The sequence below is a fragment of the Benincasa hispida genome, chromosome 11, assembly GCF_009727055.1.
Source record: "Benincasa hispida cultivar B227 chromosome 11, ASM972705v1, whole genome shotgun sequence".
Taxonomy (NCBI): domain Eukaryota; kingdom Viridiplantae; phylum Streptophyta; class Magnoliopsida; order Cucurbitales; family Cucurbitaceae; genus Benincasa; species Benincasa hispida.
In genome coordinates this window covers 61061872-61081273 of record NC_052359.1, presented here as the reverse complement: position 1 = coordinate 61081273, position 19402 = coordinate 61061872, and the positions used below count along the sequence as shown (strand labels likewise).

At 36.2% G+C, this 19402-nt stretch overlaps 1 protein-coding gene across 2 annotated transcripts; it reads left to right on the top strand.

Annotated features, from left to right (window-relative positions):
- Nucleotides 1-771: 771 nt before the first annotated feature.
- Nucleotides 772-8850, top strand: LOC120090939. Of its 2 annotated transcripts, XM_039048639.1 has the most exons (19): nucleotides 774-1096; nucleotides 1209-2134; nucleotides 2229-2297; nucleotides 2376-2574; nucleotides 2897-2978; nucleotides 3651-3719; nucleotides 4531-4612; nucleotides 4707-4766; nucleotides 4876-4928; nucleotides 5002-5168; nucleotides 5420-5603; nucleotides 6176-6233; nucleotides 6318-6374; nucleotides 6455-6703; nucleotides 6982-7043; nucleotides 7360-7416; nucleotides 7496-7589; nucleotides 7717-7857; nucleotides 8204-8850. In XM_039048639.1, exons 2-19 carry the CDS (start codon nucleotides 1379-1381, stop codon nucleotides 8288-8290), a joined length of 2526 nt encoding a protein of 841 aa, XP_038904567.1. In that variant the 5' UTR covers nucleotides 774-1096; nucleotides 1209-1378; the 3' UTR covers nucleotides 8291-8850. The 2 variants fall into 2 exon arrangements, with proteins under 2 accessions (XP_038904568.1, XP_038904567.1); XM_039048640.1 differs by lacking the exon at nucleotides 2229-2297 and having other exon boundaries at nucleotides 772-1096.
- The last annotated feature ends 10552 nt before the right edge of the window (nucleotides 8851-19402 follow it).

Genomic DNA, 19402 nt, shown 5'->3' with positions numbered 1-19402 from the left:
ATACTGCAAGAATACATACCTATTTAATTAATCAATTGACACATTGTTTAATGGAATGTTATTGGTTAAAATATTATTTTAGTCCAATATTTAAAAATTTACTCAATTTTAGTTATTATTATTTTAAATATACGATTTGAGTTTATATATTTTCAATCCATCTTAAATTTAATATTTATTAGTAATTTTTCGTGGATCTTTTCAAATTTTTTTTTTTATTAATTACTAGCATTTTGTTACAAAACTTGTAAATATAATGTACTTTTTTCATAAAAATAATTATTACTATATAATTAATTTTAAAGACTAGACTTGAGATTTATAAAAAAATATACGATTAAAATTGAGTATTGATTGTATCTATGAGATGGAAGAAATTTCAAAATACAAAAACCAATATAATATTTGAGCTTATTATTACATAAGCCCCCAATTCTTAAATGCTCCTTCAATGAAAAAGTTACATTAAAGTGGTCCTGATCTTACAGTGCGACACATCATCACAGAAACTATCCACGTAAGCATAACAGCTGGCGTAGTAACAACACGTGGTAGTTGCTCATTGGAATAAAAAGTGGACCCGAAGGAGTTTTCAAACCGTCGTCTGGTTTCCTTCTAAAGATCGTGAACCATGACGAACTTTACTATTTTTGTTGTTGCTTTTTAAAACAATTAAATAATAAAATAAATGAATAAATAAACAAAATATTTTATTTTATTTTATTTTCTCTAATTGGAGCTTTGTTTCTCTTTCTATCTCTATCTCGTCCAAAGCTAAATATTGACCGCGAACCCAAAGCTTCTTTTCCATTTCGGTTTTTTGCCGCTCTGCTCTTCTCTCTCGTTTTCTCTCTTTCAGGTTTTCCCGGACAAAACCCTAGCCCTAACTAATCCGCCCTTCGTCGTATTCCGATCTGATTCTACTCCGTATACACCTGAAATCTGTTGCTGACCGGACAGATCTCAGATCCGTAGTTATTCGGAATTCAATCGGAGGCTATGCTGCTTGCCGCTTGGATTTTATCTGTCATTTCTTTTGATTCTTGACTTGTTCTCATCGGATTCTACAATTTTAGGTTTCAAGAAAGGCGTCAAGGTTAGATTTCTTGAATTTTACGCGTTAACTCTCTGTTTCTGATGATGATAACTGCTGGCGGTTATTTGGAATTAATGGTTTTCTAATACTTTTTTCATTTCGACGATTTTAGGTTTTCTTGAAGTTTAGCATTTGAATTCTCGGGCTTTAAGGAATTGTAGTCAGTTTCTTACGTGATTCTGGATTTTCGTTTCCACTCTGTGTGGGCTTTTTGGATGCTGTCGATTGGGTTTGCGGGATTATTAGCTACTGGCTCTGTAGATTTGGAGGAATATATATTGGATGGGAGAAGAAGCAGCTGGTTTGGCTGCAGTTACAAATGAGCCGCTGGGGAAAGAGAGCGCTTCGAGTACCGAATTGAAGCGGGACCATCAGTGTCTTGATGAAGATACGGAACCCGAGTCTTTGCATAACAAGAAGCAAGCAAAAGAAGTGTCGAATGAAGACGTTCGTTCAGAAGTATCGAATCCCGTAGTTTCTCCAAAAGGGAATCATTTCCATGATATTACTAGCCAACCCGAGGAGCTAGCAAATACCAACCAAATTGAGCGTGGGGACCTTACGTCGGCTTGTTCGGGGAATTCAAGCTCGGAGGATATCTCAAGCGATGCGATTCGTTGCCAGAATGATACGTCTCGAAATGACACTATGTGTGATGTTGATGAGGTCTCTCGGTTTGTGATTGAAATTCCTAAGCATGCTAGTTCAACTGGAATTAGGAAAATTACGTTCAAGTTCAGCAAAAAGAAGGACAACAATGGCTCATCCATGTCAGCAGACAAAGTTCATTCTTATGGAAACTCTGACAAGGACGGTAAACCAGAATCTTCCTTGGTGGATGATACTTGTACGGAGACATCTGCACATAGCTGGGAAGGCTGTGCTGAGAGCAGCAGGTATCCTCTAGGCCCAACTAAAATGGAATTGAAAATGTCGAAGAAGGTTTTACCAAACAATTATCCGTCGAATGTTAAAAAGCTGCTGTCGACTGGTATACTTGACGGAGCTCGAGTCAAATATATATCTACGACGAGCGAGGTATTTGTTGTTTTTTATACTTCTTTATACTCCCCAGCCATTTCTTCATGGTCTGATTTTATTATTATTATTATTATTTTTTGGGTACTGTTAGATGAAGCTAAATGGTATTATAAATGGCGGAGGTTACATGTGCGGATGTTCAATATGCAATTTTACAGCTGTAAGTTATAAGCTATTCTTTTACATGATTTCCGGACTCCCCTAAAATGACCATATGATTAATGACGATTTTGAACAGATCCTCAGTGCTTATGAGTTTGAGCAGCATGCTGGTTTTAAGACTAGACATCCAAATAATCATATATACTTGGAGAATGGGAGGCCGATATATAGCGTCATACAGGAAATTAAGAGTGCACCTCTTAGCATATTAGATGAAGTGATTAAGGAAGTAGCGGGTTCAGCTGTTAACATGGATTCATTTGAGGCTTGGAAAGGTATTGATAATTCTGATTTTTATTAACAAACATTAGTTCTCTCCTATCTGGAAGATTATTGAGGTGCTTGGGGTTGGGTTTTTTATTTTTTATTTTTTTAAATTATTATTATTATTTTTTTTTATGTATACGACAAAAGATTAGGTAAAAAAATTTGGTACATTCATGCCTAAAATTATCCAGGATTACAACTGCCTTTATCTGCTCCTTTGGCATTAACCATTTTAGTGTGAGGCTAAGTTCTGGATAAGTAATAAATTCTTTCCTTTGGAAATGTAGGAGTTGGAACCTCTTCTTTAATTGACAATTTTATGTTCTGCAGCAAGTTTCCACCAGAACAGTGCAAATATTGAAGTGGAAAATGATGTTGCGAAGCTTCCTAAATTGTCACATCCCATTGAGAGGTATAAAATAATATCCTAATTACCCTATTCTATGTCTGTTATAAAATATAAGGATTTGTTGTATCCAAGAGGGTAATTCATTCTTTGTTATTTACTTTTTCTAGCTGGCTTATATCCATCCCCTTCACACTCTTGCATCAAACAATTGCCATTATCTATTTTTTTTCAGTTGCCAATGAAATAAAACTTGTATGTTATCGTGCCTCTGAAGACTTGAAGTTGATTAAGATTTAGTTTTGGTTTGGTTCTAATTTCTAGGGTTTGAGGGGCAAGGAATATTTAAAGAAACACCCTACATTTTGGTTTAGCCACCTTACTGACCATACTCAAGTAAATACTCTTGAATGGATTAGACATTGTGTGCACGTGCATGTGTTTTTGCGATGAAGGAAGATGCATGAACCTTTTGCTGTCAACAACTGCCTCTATTCAGATCCAAGTACTTTTAATTTTTAATTAGTGAATTAACATTTTGCTCTTTGGTATTGCATTAAGTATGAAGCTACGAGTTAGCGTTGTTTTGGGATTTTTAGCTTTTCTGATAATTAATATAATTTTGAAAATGCTGGCTGCATTGTGCTGCACTACATTTTTCTTTATGAGATGTCATTAGCATGTATTTACTCGATAAATATTGGTTTTTAGTCATAATAATACTTTTGTTTTATGCAGAGCGAACCCTAATTTCTCCAACCCAGTCCTGCATCAGAAGAAAACGGCAGAAAAAGGCACAAAAAGAAGGTATTTTTCTCATATTGGCTATAGCAAGTTCATTTTCTATTTAGTTTTTTCAAAAAGATAACATAGAAATCACACTTGGGAAGGGGGGACAATTAGCTAGAGCAGCAGGTGCTGTAGCGAAACTGATTGCAAAAGAGGGTGGAATCGCCACATTAAAATTACCTTCTGGGGAGGTCCGTTTGATATCCAAAAATTGCTCCGCAACAGTCGGACAAGTGGGGAATGCTGGGGTAAACCAGAAAAGTTTGGGTAGAGCCGGATCTAAAATTGTGTTTTGGCAGGTAGCGTCTTGTAGTAAGAGGAGTAGTTATGAACCCTGTAGACTTGCCTCCGGCCAGAATAAAAGATCCCATTGAAGCGGCTAATCCCATGCATATTGTCTGTACATCTGGTCGCACAAATTGCATAGTATCATAAATAGCTACTCCGGGTATTACCCATCCACCGGGAGAGTTTATAAATAAATAAAGATCTTTGGTATCATCCTCTATACTGAGATATACCATAAGACCAATAAGTTGATTCGAGATCTCGCTATCAACCTCTTGGCCTAAAAAAAGTAATCTTTCTCGATAAAGTCGAATTATGTACAAAAAAACATGAGAATATTTTCTGGTGTTGAGGGAATTGCACGTATCGAGATTCGAAAAAGAATTGATCTTATTCAAGTGATAATCTTTATGGGATTCCCAAAGTTATTAATAGAAGGTGGGTCTCGAAAAATCGAAGAATTACAGATGAATGTACAAAAAGAATTAAATTCTGGGAACCGAAAACTCAACATTCTTGTAATTTCCGCCTATATTGGCAGGGATAATGATCTTCACAGACTGCTTTTCATGCCAAATGGGCTTCCAGATGGGGCTGAGCTGGCATACTTTGTCAAAGGACAGGTAATTAAAGTATTAGCTGAGGTATGTATGTGATGAATGAGTTTGTTGACTGATCTGACCTGTTTTCTTTTCCGTTTTCCCCTACTTTCTATAGAGAATACTTGGAGGCTACAAGCAAGGAAATGGTATTCTCTGTAGTCACTGTAATCGAGAGGTTAGTTGCTGCAATTTTTATTGCTAGTGTTATCTCATTCTTCGCTGTATTGATCTATTTTTCTGTCTATATTTGTCTACTTCTAAACTATTCCACAAATCTGAAACAGATTAGCCCTTCCCAGTTTGAAGCCCATGCAGGGATGGCTGCCAGACGTCAACCGTGAGTATGGTGTGAAGTGTGATATTATCTTGAAGTGCTGCTAGTTGTCATACTAAAAAATGTTGTCATGCAGGTACCGCCACATTTATACTACAAATGGCCTTACACTTCATGATATTGCCATTTCCTTAGCTAGTGGGCAAAAACTTACCACAGGAGACAGTGATGATATGTGTGCTGCATGTGGTAATGGAGGGGATTTGATATTCTGTGATCGCTGCCCTCGAGCTTTCCATACAGGTGGATTTTGGTCTTTTCTTTGTTTGGTATATCCTGTCTTAGATGAAGATGTCGCTAGGTTGATTATTTTTAGGTCTTATGTTAGTTCAAAACTGCGTCCAAAATTATGTAATATGGCTGGAGTATGGGTTTCACTTTGTTTCCACAAATTGGCTTAGCATGATCATTTTTTCCCCACTATGGCCAGTAGTCGCATTCATTTTAATTCTCCCACCTTGCTAATTTTTGAACTGTATCTGCTTATTTTACAGGCTGTCTGCATCTACAGAATGTTCCTGAAGGAGTTTGGTCTTGCCCAAACTGTAAAGATAAAGTGGGTTCCAATTCGAAGGTTGCTTCCGGAGGTTCTTTGAGTTTTTCAAAACCAATTGTTTTTAGGTTGACAAGAGTTGTTAAAGCACCTGAGTATGAGATTGGTGGCTGTGTTGTTTGCAGGTAGTTACTTTTTTTCTCCCACTCTTCCATGACAACCCTCCACATCCATCCTTTTTGCTCTTATATTTTATTTAGCTGAAACTCCGATTTCAGTAGTGGCTGGATACAGGTTTTTTATTTTTATTTTTTTTCATTGGTTTAAAAATTAAGTTGATATTTACTAATTGTGCTGCTCTTGTAAAGTTGGTTGGTAAACTCTTTTTTGTTTTTTTATTTTACATATGTGTGTATATATACATAAAATTAGAAATCAAGCTTTCATTGGAAATATGAAAGCGTGTACAAGGGAAAAGACAAGCCCAACACAAGGAGTTCCAACCCTAAGTTGAGTGTAGTTGTCTTTGTAGGTGCATCCTTTGCTTATTAGGATGGATGACGGTGGGATATCTCAACAAACTGAAGGGCCAATATAATGTGATTTGCTGTTTCATGATAAAACTGAGCCTTTCTTTACTCCTTATATTGTTTCTTATAAAGGAAACTAGGAAAGAAAAGGAATTTTCACCTCCCATTATTTTGGTATATGGTTTATATGGCATTAAACTCTGTTACAACTTCTCCTAATCTTGTAGGCGACACGATTTCAGTGCTGCTAAGTTTGATGATCGTACAGTACTGCTTTGTGATCAAGTATGAATATTATTTCATATTTTCTTTTTGGATGATTTTTTCTTTTGCTTTGTTTAATTTGATGTCTAATTTTATCTTCTTCAGTGTGAAAGAGAATTCCATGTAGGCTGTCTGCGGGATAGTGGATTATGTGATCTGAAGGTATGTTTAAAAACGATTCCATTGCTTTTAATCTTAATTGATACTATAAAGTTACTTAGGGGACCCTCATCTTCCTTTAGGAACTCCCCAAGGATAAGTGGTTCTGCTGTGACGAGTGCAGTAATATCCATGTCGCTCTTCAGAATACTGTTTTGAATGGGGCACAGATAATTCCAGATTCATTGTCTGATTTAATAATCAGAAAGCATGTTGGAAAAGGATTTTTAGTTGATGAAGCTCTTAATGATGTTCGGTGGCAAATTTTAAGTGGAAAAAGTCGCTATCCAGAAGATCTTCCATTTCTTTCAAGGGCAACTGCTATTTTTCGAGTATGTTTGTACATATTAGTCTAATACTCCAGCAATCCTTCTTAACCTTCTATTCAAATTTCAAATCCACAACTTTACAAATTCAGAATTTTAAATTCCATTCCTTTTTGCAATCCAAACATACGTAATTTACAAATATGGGCTTCACAAATTTAAGCTTTTCAAATCTGTGAATCAAATTCCCTTGAATAATCTTTATATTTTTTATTTAATCCTTTCGAGTTTGATTGAAATTATTAATTCTGAAGTTCTAATCACAGTTCTTATTTCTTCAACAGGAATGTTTCGATCCCATTGTTGCAAAATCAGGTCGTGATCTGATACCTGTTATGGTTTATGGGTAAGATAGATGGTATACCTCCCATTTCGTTTGCAAGAAAAATATTTGGAGTTGGATCTCTTTTTTTTGCATTTTAATTCTACGAACTTCTTTAGGCTAGTTTTTCAATTGATAAATTATGGAGGAACTGGTCAAGTCAATGTGGTTATGTTCCCCATGGCACAGCAGTATTGTTTGTTTCCTTAAATTGACGGGGAGAGGCTCTAGGGCCCTGCTGAATTCATTCCTTATTGCTCATTAACTTGATTGTCGATTGTTTATATGTTTATATATATGATTAGATGTTTCATGTTTGATATGTTATGACTCGCTGCAGGAGAAATATATCTGGACAAGAGTTTGGAGGAATGTATTGTGTTGTCTTAATTGTGAGGTATGACGTTTTAGCTATAGTGTACATCTTTTTCTCCCATGCTACTTCCTTCACATTCTTGTGATCTTCTGCTTCTTAGGTCAATAGTTGTATCGGCTGGTCTTCTTCGGATATTTGGTCGTGAAGTTGCTGAGCTTCCTATTGTTGCCACAAGTAGAGAACATCAGGGCAAGGTATGTGCTTAAGGTTCTTGAGAAGGTTATAGTTGTCTGTAAGATTATAGGTTTTCATCTCTACTCTTTTTCGCTCTAGTTGACTCCTTTTTTTTTTTTTCCACCCCCTTCTTCTGGGGATGCGCAGGGTTACTTCCAAGTATTGTTTTCCTGTATAGAGCGGCTACTTTCTTCCCTAAATGTGCAAAACCTTGTACTCCCTGCAGCCGAGGATGCCGAATCAATTTGGACCAAGAAATTGGGCTTCAGAAAGATGAGTGAAGAACAAGTAAGTAATATCCCATGATGCTATGGTTGGCTTTTTATGGCCATACTAAAAAATTTGATGACTCCAATCAATTCGATGTAAACTATGGGTTGGGTTATCAATTTGTTTCTGTTCCTTTTGATTCACTCCTAACAGTTGAGTTTCATATTAGTTATTAATTCACTCCAAACTTGAAGTTTTAACATTTGATCCAAAATGTTTGTTTTCTTAATTCCAACCTGTGAACCAAACCTCCCAATACCCACTTGGTTTCCTGGACAAAATTTCCAAGTCATTGCTCACTCCCAGAACTTAAACTTAGCCACTGTTAAAACGTTTCTCATCTTGTTGTCTTGTGATTGGGCAGTTGATAAAGTATATGAGGGAGGTCCAGCTGACGATCTTCAATGGAACGTCAATGCTAGAGAAAGTGGTGCAGCAATCGACGATATAACGTTGTGTCATGATTGGTGCGCATGTCTCTATTGAAATAATTCCAAGTTAGGTTCTCCTCGGAAGGAAGGGTTTTAGCTGAAAGTTGGGAATTATATATATATTTTTAATTTCATTATTTTCCCCTTTTAATGTCCTCCATAGCAAATAGTTGTGATGTATAAATTGCCTGCGAGTTTTGATTTCGACTGGCAGCCTGAAGAAACAGAAGGTTGTTCTGTTTGTACAAACTAGAAATTAGATAGCTAACTAATTGGAGGGGCGCAACTGAAGAAAGAGAGAGAGAAAAAAGAAAAAAGAAAAAAAAGAAAAAATTTTGCATGCTGACCTTTTATCATGCATGCTGGAGATCTCTCACTTTGTTTTTCTGTTGTTTTTGACTTTGGATTGATCATATATTTCATGTAGTTCTTCCAAAAGTGTAAAAAAGAATAATAGAAAAAAAGCCTGAAAATGCCAGATTGTGTTGCTGTTGCGGACATAGGCCAAACTTTGGAAGAAGGCTGTTTTTGCCTTTGCCTGTTGCCACTAAATTTTAACTACACATAAATTTTCATCTCATATTTCCCTTCTTTCTTGAAATTTTACTTTTAATGACTTGTGGGTTTTTCTTCAATAAATGTAGGTTTTCTTGTTCTTTCTTTCATGGAAGTTAATCGCTCAAATGGATATTTAAAATACTAGATATGGATTGATCAGTAGGGTATTGTTCTGTTGTTTTGAGTTGAACAACATGGGAGTGATGCGTTTTTCTTTTGATAGGGGAAATTGGATATCTGAAAGTCGATAGTGTAAAATTTTATGTTAGTCGAGTAATGTTCACGTTCAGAGTGAAGTTCACTCTTAGTATGGTGATTATTTTATTATATTATGACAATTCAAAAAGTTAATGAATATTACTAATATGAACTGAACTATAATGCAATACTGTTAAATAGTGATTTAAATTGAAATTTCAACTAAAAAAAAGTTTGTCAATGTATTCACCTCTAAGAGAGCAGAAAAGATAAAAATTGAATTGGTTTTTTTTTTGGGCAAAAAACAAGTCATATCCAAAACTTGGGGTTTTATTGATTAAAACTCAAATTAATAATGGTTTCCATCAAAAGGAAAAAAGAAATCAATTTAGACTGTAACTATATCTACTTTTATTTAAATAGACCTGAAATAAAATTATTCTTCCCACAAAATCCTCTTGAATCACTCAGTTTAATGAAGAAGCTGTTGATTTCCATTTAATTTAAACATTTTTTCTATTTACATTAATTCATATATTTAAGTTAATTTTAAACACACATGGAAATTAGTTATGAGGTTTTAAGGGACACAATCTTATTTATTTATTTATTTTTGTTACGTCTGTTTCAATGAGTATGAATGATGGAAGAGATGTTTAATCCATCTCTTAGTATGAAGATGATGCTATGTGTTGGATGGATAATAGATTGTGCGTGTTCACCTTGCTAGTGCATATAATTTTTCTTAAGCTAGACCCCAATATAAATCTAACCACCTAAGTGTCCTGGTAAACCCAAGGTTAACGCAAGGATTTTAGAGTATTGGCCTTTGGATCTATTGCAGAAGTTTTCTAATTATTTGATATGTGTTGGTTATGTACACTAAACTACTGGCACACAGGCAAGAAGGAAATAGGAGTTAAGAAAAAGGGAAAATGGTTTGTGGATGGTTAGCTTAAGTGTAGATGGTAAGCGTTGATTTCCTAGTGGGAACAACAAGCCTATGTAAGCATAATGATAACAAAACGGAAATGATATAGATGTCTGCTAAAGTTTAAGTGTACACGGGATGCGTTAGGGATCTGTTATTTAAATCATGCTCAACATCTCTCGATGTGGATGCCACTTATCCTATATTTAGAGTGCATGAGTCAGTTAAAGTAAACAGACAAGTGACATGAACCTCCATGCCCTAGTTTGATGTGTCCAACAATTAACTACTCTTTCGAATGACTAATTGCTTTTTTACTTCAATCAACTGATTAGGTGGATTCAAGTAACAAATTTTATGTATTTATCAAACCAGAAAATTCACATAGACAAATAACTTAGAAAACTAACAAATGGAGATATGAAGAATGGTCGAAAATGAGATTGAATTAAAGATATAAGTTTTGATACAAATAATCTTAGTTTAGTCAAGTGGAATGGTAAATGAGAATGCAAGGTAAAAGAAAGAAGTTAAGCCGCAGGGTTCAATCTCTTGTCCTCTTTGGCTTGTTTTTGTACTTCTTGCCAACTTGATGGAGAGGTTGAAGGAGATGTCTCTCTCGAGCTTCTTTCCGGCAGCACCTCGTTACCAACGGTAGAGAATGGCTATCGTCCCTCCCACTTTTTGCTTGTAGACAACAAAGGTGAAAAATGACCTTTAACTAACTAACTGACTAATTTGCTAACTCCCTTCATTTGTAGGCAACTCCTTGCAATATGCTCAGCCACTTGGTGATGTAATTGCATTAAACTTCATACCCTGAGATAGTCGCCTGCCATTATGCTTCAATCAGACGTCGCCAGTCAGATGCCCATGCTTGCAAGTTGTGCTTTGATATGGATTGCAAGAGCCAATTGTATCTTTCGTGCCTCGGGAATTTGTATGCATGCCCCTTGTGTTGGCCTGTCTGCAACACTTAGTGAATTTTTCTTATTCCTGTATTAAATGTGTTAGTGATGCAATTTTTCACTTAAGAAGATACTTTTGCATGAGTTTATCATCTACATACAATTTCATGCGTTTTCCTTTATCATGAGTTATAATCCTAATTATTTCAGAGAGAACAATAACTTGTATTTCTACAAGTTATCACACCTTCAAATTTTGAATAATGCTCATCCTCGAGCATTCCTAAAATAATTCCTTAACATACTTTCATGATCTTAATGCACTAGCTCCACCTCTCATCATGTCTTTTAACCTCAAAGTGTTTGAGATTGGCGTTTAAAATATAAGTTTATTCCCTTCCCAAAGAAATATATACTCAATCTCTTATGCAGCAAGCACATTCCTTAAAAATTCTTTTACTTTCCAAAACATTTCCATCTTTGAAGTTCAGTAATGCGTTGGAAGGTTTTCTCGTTACAAAAATCCTTTCAAAAATAGGTTTTTATTTCTTAAAGATTAACCCATGCGTCGATTCAGGTAACTCACCTTCGTTTTGGCTTGCTCCCACGGGTGTCGTACAGACATCCAACTATGAGCAAGTACCCTTCATGATTAAACTCTTATTTAAGCTTTATATTTTCTTTTTTGGACTTAGATAGCGGAGTTTAGGACGTGTTGGTCCTGGTTACTTACCTTCTTTTGGCTTGTGCCTACGGGTGTCATGCGAACATCCGACTACGAGTAAGTGTTATCCCAATCTTAACTTCTATCTAGCTGGATTTTCCCTTGTTCGTTGACAGTGGAGTTTTTCTATTATATCCAAAATATATTTTTATTTTTATTTAAATAATTAAATGAAATTATGAAGATTTTTATAAACTAGAGAACGCATCAACTCGAACCTCTCTACTCCCAAATTTTGGAGGTCAGCAAGGTCCCCATTCCTTAAAAAGAACTACAAAAATGCCTTCGAAAATTTCAAAAGGAGGTTTGAGGTGAGGTTTGCACGCACGAGAGATAAAAAAATATGTTTCATTTATTATGGTCTTTCGACTTAGATTTCTAACTCTTATCTAAACATGTGAGTTATCCAACATTAGTGTTATGATCGAGGTATCAAAGCATGATGTAAGACACAAGAATAATGATAAAGGAAAAATAATAGGAATATATAAGACAAATGCAAGCATCAAAGTGTTGTAAATTTCATTCATGTCAAAGATATATAAATGAAATTTCAAATGGATAAACACATACAAAAGTTGATTAAGAAAAGAATAAAATCAAAAGGCCAACATCATACAAAAGTTGAATAAGAAAAGAATAAAATCAAAAGGCCAACATCATCCATGAATCTAAAGGGATCGTGAAAATGCTATGAAAGTGGAGGTAGGGTGAACATTCCTATCAAGACTTGATTAATATACAACATTGTGAAGTCGAACAGGTTTTGACTCCTCTACATTTGCTGACACAAGTAATCCCTTAAGACAACATTTTGGCATTGTAGAGTCGCCAGTTGTAGGTGAAAAGCTTCCATGGATGTGACCAAGGGTTGGAGTTGTGCTTGGATGAACTGTTTGAGCTCATCCATGTTAGCCTTTGCAACATGAGGTATAGGTGCGTTGAACTAAAGTGATTGTGGTTCACGCATCTCCTCAATTGGGGTGTTAGTGGTATGGGCGTTGCTTGTTCCCAACCCAGTTGGCTCATAGATGATTGATGGAGGGTCAAAGGCAGGAAGTAAGAGAGAGTAAAGAGGAGAACGCTGAGGGATTACTGTTTCACCAATTTAATCCCTATGCATTTCATCGTGGTGACTTGGATAATTTGGCTCATTAACAGGAGACGTGAGGGCTGGGAGGCTTAAAGAAGGAAGAAGTAGATTGAGGTCCACAAGGCTGGTGTCCTCATAATCTAACGCAAGCTCAACTTCTGGTTCTTGTTCATTAGGAGAAATTCATTGCTTGGTTCATCATCAGAAGTTTCATCGTGGGCTTTCTTTTTCTTGCGCTATGAAGGCTGAGGTCTTAAAGTTTTTGGTTTAAGAGGTAAGCTGAGTTGATTGGGTGATCCTTTTAATAAATTCCTTATGAGCTTTATGTCCATCAGTCCATCAACTTCCACAAAGTCATCCCCCTGAGGAATGCCAGTGCGTTCGCACAACGCACTGATGAGCCAAGAAAAGTACAGATGCCTGCGTGGCTTCCTTTGACAACTTTGATCTGATCAACTATGAGTTTTTCCACGTTAGGAGGTATGCATTGCATTATGCAGTAGATGGCCAGTGCTCTCTCCTGCGATACAATTTCTTCATGCATTATGGGCATGATTTGGTTCTTTATCAAAGTTGGCGTCAGGGAGAAGATTTCTTTGTGCCAAGTCATGACTTTTGAAATTTGTCATGAGCTTCCAGGCTTGGCCACTACTCGTACTGCATCTTCCAATTGGTCTGGAGTTGGCTGAATCCATGATGCAGTTACCTTCAGCATCATGGTTATCTTGTGTGTCCATCACTTCATTGATGATTCTAGAGGAGAAGCAAACAATGCAGTCTTCCACCAACGTCGCGTTCCTTGCTTCATTGAATTCACTACTATAGAATGTGCGAATGAGGTGGGGCCAGATTCTAGATAGGCTGACACAAAGTTGACGCCAGCCCATTGCCTCGATAGTATCTGTGATGTACTCTGACAGGGGACTGCGTTTTAGGAAAAATCCCTTCTCTATAAGTACATTGTTGAATTGTCACTTCCTCCCCCTTGCTTACTTAGTTGGCACAAGTGCCACCCTTTTTCCTTTCTTTTCCTTCTTCTTATACCTCGCGGCCTCTTGGGCCAACGCTCTCGCCTCTTCCTCCAGCTCTCTTTGGAGGGCCCATTTTCTTTGTCCATGTTTTGTAGGTCTATACTCTTCTAGTCTGCGTTCCAGCTCACTTGAATTGGATGAGCTACCTTTCTGCGTCGTACCCACAAGTCCAGGTGCAACTTCATTCTCCTTCCTTTCTTATCTTTTTCCACTATTAATCTTCTTTTTCTTCTTGAAGGTTGTACTGAAGACCCTTTATTTGCATCTGAAAGTCGTGGTAGGGATGAGTCTGGTTCGACTGCCGCGTGGCTCAATCCTTGCGACCTTTCTTCATCTTTTTCGGCAACCATTTGCTCTTCCAACATAAGGGCATAGCGGTTAGCCTCGTCCATCTCTTCCTCTACTAGGACTGACGCGCTTTCAATCCTTTCTCTTTCTAGCTCATTTTCAGCCAACGCCATCAACTTCTTGATGCATGAGCTGATCCATTTCCAAAAATTGTCTCTGGTTGAGGCTGGCTAAAATAGGTCCAAAGACCTCTTGCTCGTCTCTTCGAGCCAGCTCATTGAGATCTGGGTGAGTTTCTTCAGGTTGCTCAGCAGGTTCCAATGTAAGGCTGTTGGACCTTGGTGGATCAACTAATGATGGTGGTGATGTAACATGGGGGAGTCAAATGGTGTGTTCCGCAAACCGGGAGAGGATGCGAAAGAAAAAGGGGTTACTTCGATGGGGAAGATGGTGGTTAAAGGTTCGATGGCTAAAGGTATTGCCGGATACACGATAGGCGATGGTGCAGTTCTCAGATGTTTAGGAATAAGATCATGCGTTGTTACATTGGTTGTGATGGTTGGGATGGCTGGTGGAGGAGCTGGCTTTTTATAGGGCTTTGCGATAGTTGTTTTGGTAGGGCCTTTCAACGCAAGCTACCGCGTCGGTTTTAAGAGGGTTGATACTTTGGATTTTTCGGTTTTGGGGAGATGAAAGGTTTGGGTTTTGAACAAGCTTTAGAGGAGATGGACGGTCGTTGGGAAATGGAAGGGGTTTTAGAGGGTTTTGTTGGCATTGTTTGGGTCGAGGTTCGTGTGGCTACTTTGGGCTGAGTGTTTTTTTTTCCAAAAGAAGATGAAACGATCTGTTTCTTGGTTGAAATAGTGGGCCTTAAAGATGGAGATGGGGATGAAGGTGGAAAAGGTGAAATGGATCGGGATGAGAATGAGCTTATTGGGCTGTCTCCGACGAAGCTCATTGAGTCATTTTGGCTGTCCGAAGCATCTGACATGATTTCTGGTGAGAAGGCTTGAAGATCCTTTGGAGATGACGACCAGAGTGAAGCAGATGGATGGCAAGGAAGTGGGAGTTGATTTAGTGCACGAAGAGATCGAATGAGGAAGAAGAAGATGACTTGGAAATTTTTGACCATTTTATAGAAAAACGCAAGAGGAGAGAGAGAGGGGACAAGTGACTCTTTGTCAGTTGCATGTAACATTACGGCTGCACAATAAATGAGGACCTGAAGAGATGCCTAGGGCCACTCAAATACTCGAATGGTTCATCTTCCAATATATTCTTCTTCCAATGCATAGGTATGCGTTGGTTAAACTCTAACGCCCCAATTTAAGTTCCCTAAATTAAGAATCCACAAAGTTGGTTTCAAGACATACATTCAAGAGACAAACTCAAAATTCACTACCAAACAAGAATTTAAACAAGATCATAAAAGAAGCATGATATACATAAAGCAAAAAGAAGGAAAAGGAAACGTCCTTGGAGTATTTGTATCTGATACCACGCATGGATGACTTCAATGCAAGCTTCAAACAGGCTCGCGTAGGTCGATGAATGATTTACAACGTTCCCATTACCTTTAAAGTATGGCTTGATTCTCTGTCCATTTACTTTGAAGGCATTTGTTCCATCCTCTCGAGTCAATTCCATGACTCTATGAAGAAAGATTGTCTTGATAATAAATGGTTCGAATCACATGTATTTTAGTTTCCCTGGAAACAATTGTAAACGCGAGTTAAATAGCAAAACTTTTTTACCAACAAAAAGTTCTTTCTTACCAATGTGTTAGTCATGCCAACACTTGGTATTTTCTTTGTATATCTTCATGTTATCATATGAGTTTAGTATCCATTTTTCCAACTCATTTAGTTGCAGTTTTCGATATTCTCCAGCGACTTCCAGGTCCAAATTCAGCTTCTTAACTACCTAGTACGGTTTGTGCTTCAATTCTAACGGCAAGTGGCATGCTTTCCCAAACACTAAGGCATACAAAGACATTTTTGTTGGCGTTTTGAACGCGATCCAGTATGCCTAGAGTGCTTTATCAATTTCTATGCCCAGTCCCTTCTTGAACGCATTGACTACTTTTTCAGGATCGTCTTGATTTCTCTGTTTGAAATTTTAGCTTGCCCGTTTGTTTATGGGTGGTAGGCGGTGGCCACCTTGTGCCTAATATTGTGTTTAGCAAGTAATTTAAAAATAATACGATTAATGAAATGTGTATCTTCATCACTGATTAATGCCCTGGGTGTCCTAAAGCGCGTGAAGATGTACTTTGCAAGAAATTTTAAATTGGTCACTGCATCATTTTTTGCACAAGTTACTGCCTCAACTCACTTTGACACATAGCCCACTGCTACCAAAATATATCGCTAACCACACGAGGGAGGAAATGATCCCATGAAATCAATACCCCAAACATCAAATAGTTTGTTGGGAATGTTCTAAACTCGCAGGTCGTAAATAATGTTAACATATTCTATTTATCAATAAAGGTATTATTGAGTATTTTACTCAATAAATTGTTGTTGATATTTCATTCTTTTATGAAAATCTAATAAACAAATCCATGGTTATAATATGAATATTTTAACTTTATGTGGCGACGTAAAAGAGGATAAAGTTTTCGTATATAGCCAAAATGGTCTGGATGAGATTGGGTACCTCATCCTGGTAACACTATTGGATGCGATCCATTTTGTATACTGATACAAATGAAGTGATTCAGAAATCATTTATGTGGAGACATGTGAGTGGAGGCATCCTGTGCAATGAGTTTGCATAAGATTAAACTTTGAAATAATCACTTTTTTTTTTTTTTTTTTATAACAACTGTTTATTGTTAAAGCTGACTATTTAAAAATCAATGACCTAAAGTAACTCGACCTTAATCTTGAGCTAACTATGAAATCCTGTTTATTTAGGATTATCCTTTTATCTGCATAGGTGAGAGTAGTCCAACAATACTGCTCAATAAGCCTCCCATTTTAGGGATAAAATCGGATAGATAGTTGGGGACATAGCTTTGCAAGATGAAATTCACTGCTACCCGACTTAGAGTTAGCAAATAGGTTTGACTCTTAAGTGTTGATGCCTAGCCTTGAACAACGGGGCCCGCCCTCTTATGTTTGAGAGGGTTATGATTTATAAGTTGGACTATAAATCAATTGTTCAATGAAGGATCAATGAAAGTTTAAGGAGTAAGATGTATTTATAAGGGTAAAATAGTAACTTTGACCTAGCTGTAAATACGAACAACCTGTGAAGGATCGTCCAGAAATATATCTAGAGTGAGATGAGTGCAACTATCGAGCTATAGTGGAATGTCTTGGTAGTTAACGAATAGTGGTTAATTCGGTTTAAAGAGTTTAACCAATTAATTACAAATCATTGGAGCTCATGATCTGTAGGTTCATAAGGTCCCTCTACTAGCTCGTAAATTGGATTAGTAAACTGAGTAAATTTGATAAGATTCGAAATTAGGGTTTAGAATTTGAAATGTTCAAATTCGATTAGGGTTTCTATTAATTGTATTCGATACAATTGAAACGTTTAATTTTTATCGTAATTAAACAAAATTGAAGAGTTTAAAATATTTAAATATTGATTTACATATTAGATGGGGTGTAATATTATATTTAATATTTGATATTAAATTTAATTAATTATCCAATTTTAAATTCAAATCTTTTTAAATTGTTCAAAATTAGAATTTTGCTTAATCAAATTTGAATTTATTGAAATTCAAAACTATAAAATTAAAATTAAAATCGATTTTTTGAAAATCATATTTTAATTAAATTAAATTAATCAAAATGCATAAAATTGGTTTTAAATTTGAAAGTGGAAAAATCCAATTTCAATGGAGATTAAAGTGGCATCAGACATGTTAAATTAATTACATGAAATTCATATATATATTGAAGATTTGAACTTCAATTCAGTTCTTCATGCAAAATTATCAGCTCCAGAAATTCTACATAAATTCTTCCATCCAAACCTTCTTCAATCTTATAAAAAAACTAGCTCAATTCAATGTTTCCACCACACAATCCTTGCAAGAGAATAGTAGAGAAGATCTTTGTGGTGGTTTACTTGAAGATTGAAACATCAATTTTTAGAATTTAGCTGGAATTAAAGAGGGTTCATCAAAGGTATTGTGTTCAACAAACCCTCTTGTGAAATTGTATTTCAAAAGCATGTTTTAAACTCAAATTAAGTGTAATTAGAGTGCTTATTGATTCTAATTTTTTCCGCTGCATGTTAGTTTACTTCACTTGGTATCAGAGCATGATTTAAGCACTCAATTATTGTTAATTTGATTTTGGTGGGTGTTTTTCATAAGTTGTATGAAAATGGTGATCTGATATGGTTTTTCTGAGTTTTGACATTGAAATCTCTTCAATTATGTTGTAATTCTTGTAATTAGCTCTTGATTGATGGACCCTAATGTGTGATTAAGTGTCTGTAATTCGATTGGAGTCATTAGAGTTGAAATTAGGATGTAATTGAAGAAATGAGGGAAGAAGGTTGAGCTACAGAAATTGGCTCTTCAACTACTCGATGGTATTTTGTGAAATACTTGATGCTCGATGGCATACTCGATGGTATTTTATGAAATATTCAATGCTCGATGGTACTCGATGTCATACTCGATGCACGATGCCATACTCGATGGTACTTGATTACTCGAATACTCGATGCACGATGTCTTACTCGATGGTTGATGGCATTTACTCGATGGTATTTTGTGAAATACTCGATGCTCGATGATGCTTGATGTCATACTCGATGCACGTTGGCATACTTGATGCTCATACTCGATGGCATACTCAATGCTCAATGGCATACTCGATGCTTGATGGCATGCTCGATGGTACTCGATGTTTGATGGTACTTGATGAGTTTTTGCCCGGTTCAACCTAATTTTGAGCATTGAAGGTCCAGCTCGAGAGGTTCGAGTCCGATTCAAGATGGTTCGAGCGATCCATAAGTGTTTTGGAGCCCATTTTGGTTATTATTGTAGTAATTAGATTTTTTTTCTTTGCTTAAGAATGCCAAAACTAAATCATATCAGTTTGTGTTTAATTATTTATGCATGTGATGTATGTTATAATTAAATAAATCTTATATGTGCATATAGTATGCCATGTAGATTTAAAATCTCACTATAGGAAGCATGTTACATGCATTGAATGTACATTATTAGATGTTATAATATATAATATGCATGTTTAGGGTTTTAATTGTTTTAATATAAATGTTATATTAAATCATGAAATATTTTATGTATGTTATGGATGCAAAAGCATGTCTAAATTTTTATAAGTTGTTATAAATGAGTTAGACATTAAAATTCATAACAAAGATAAATAGCATGCTCACTTAGGTTAACAACTTATTT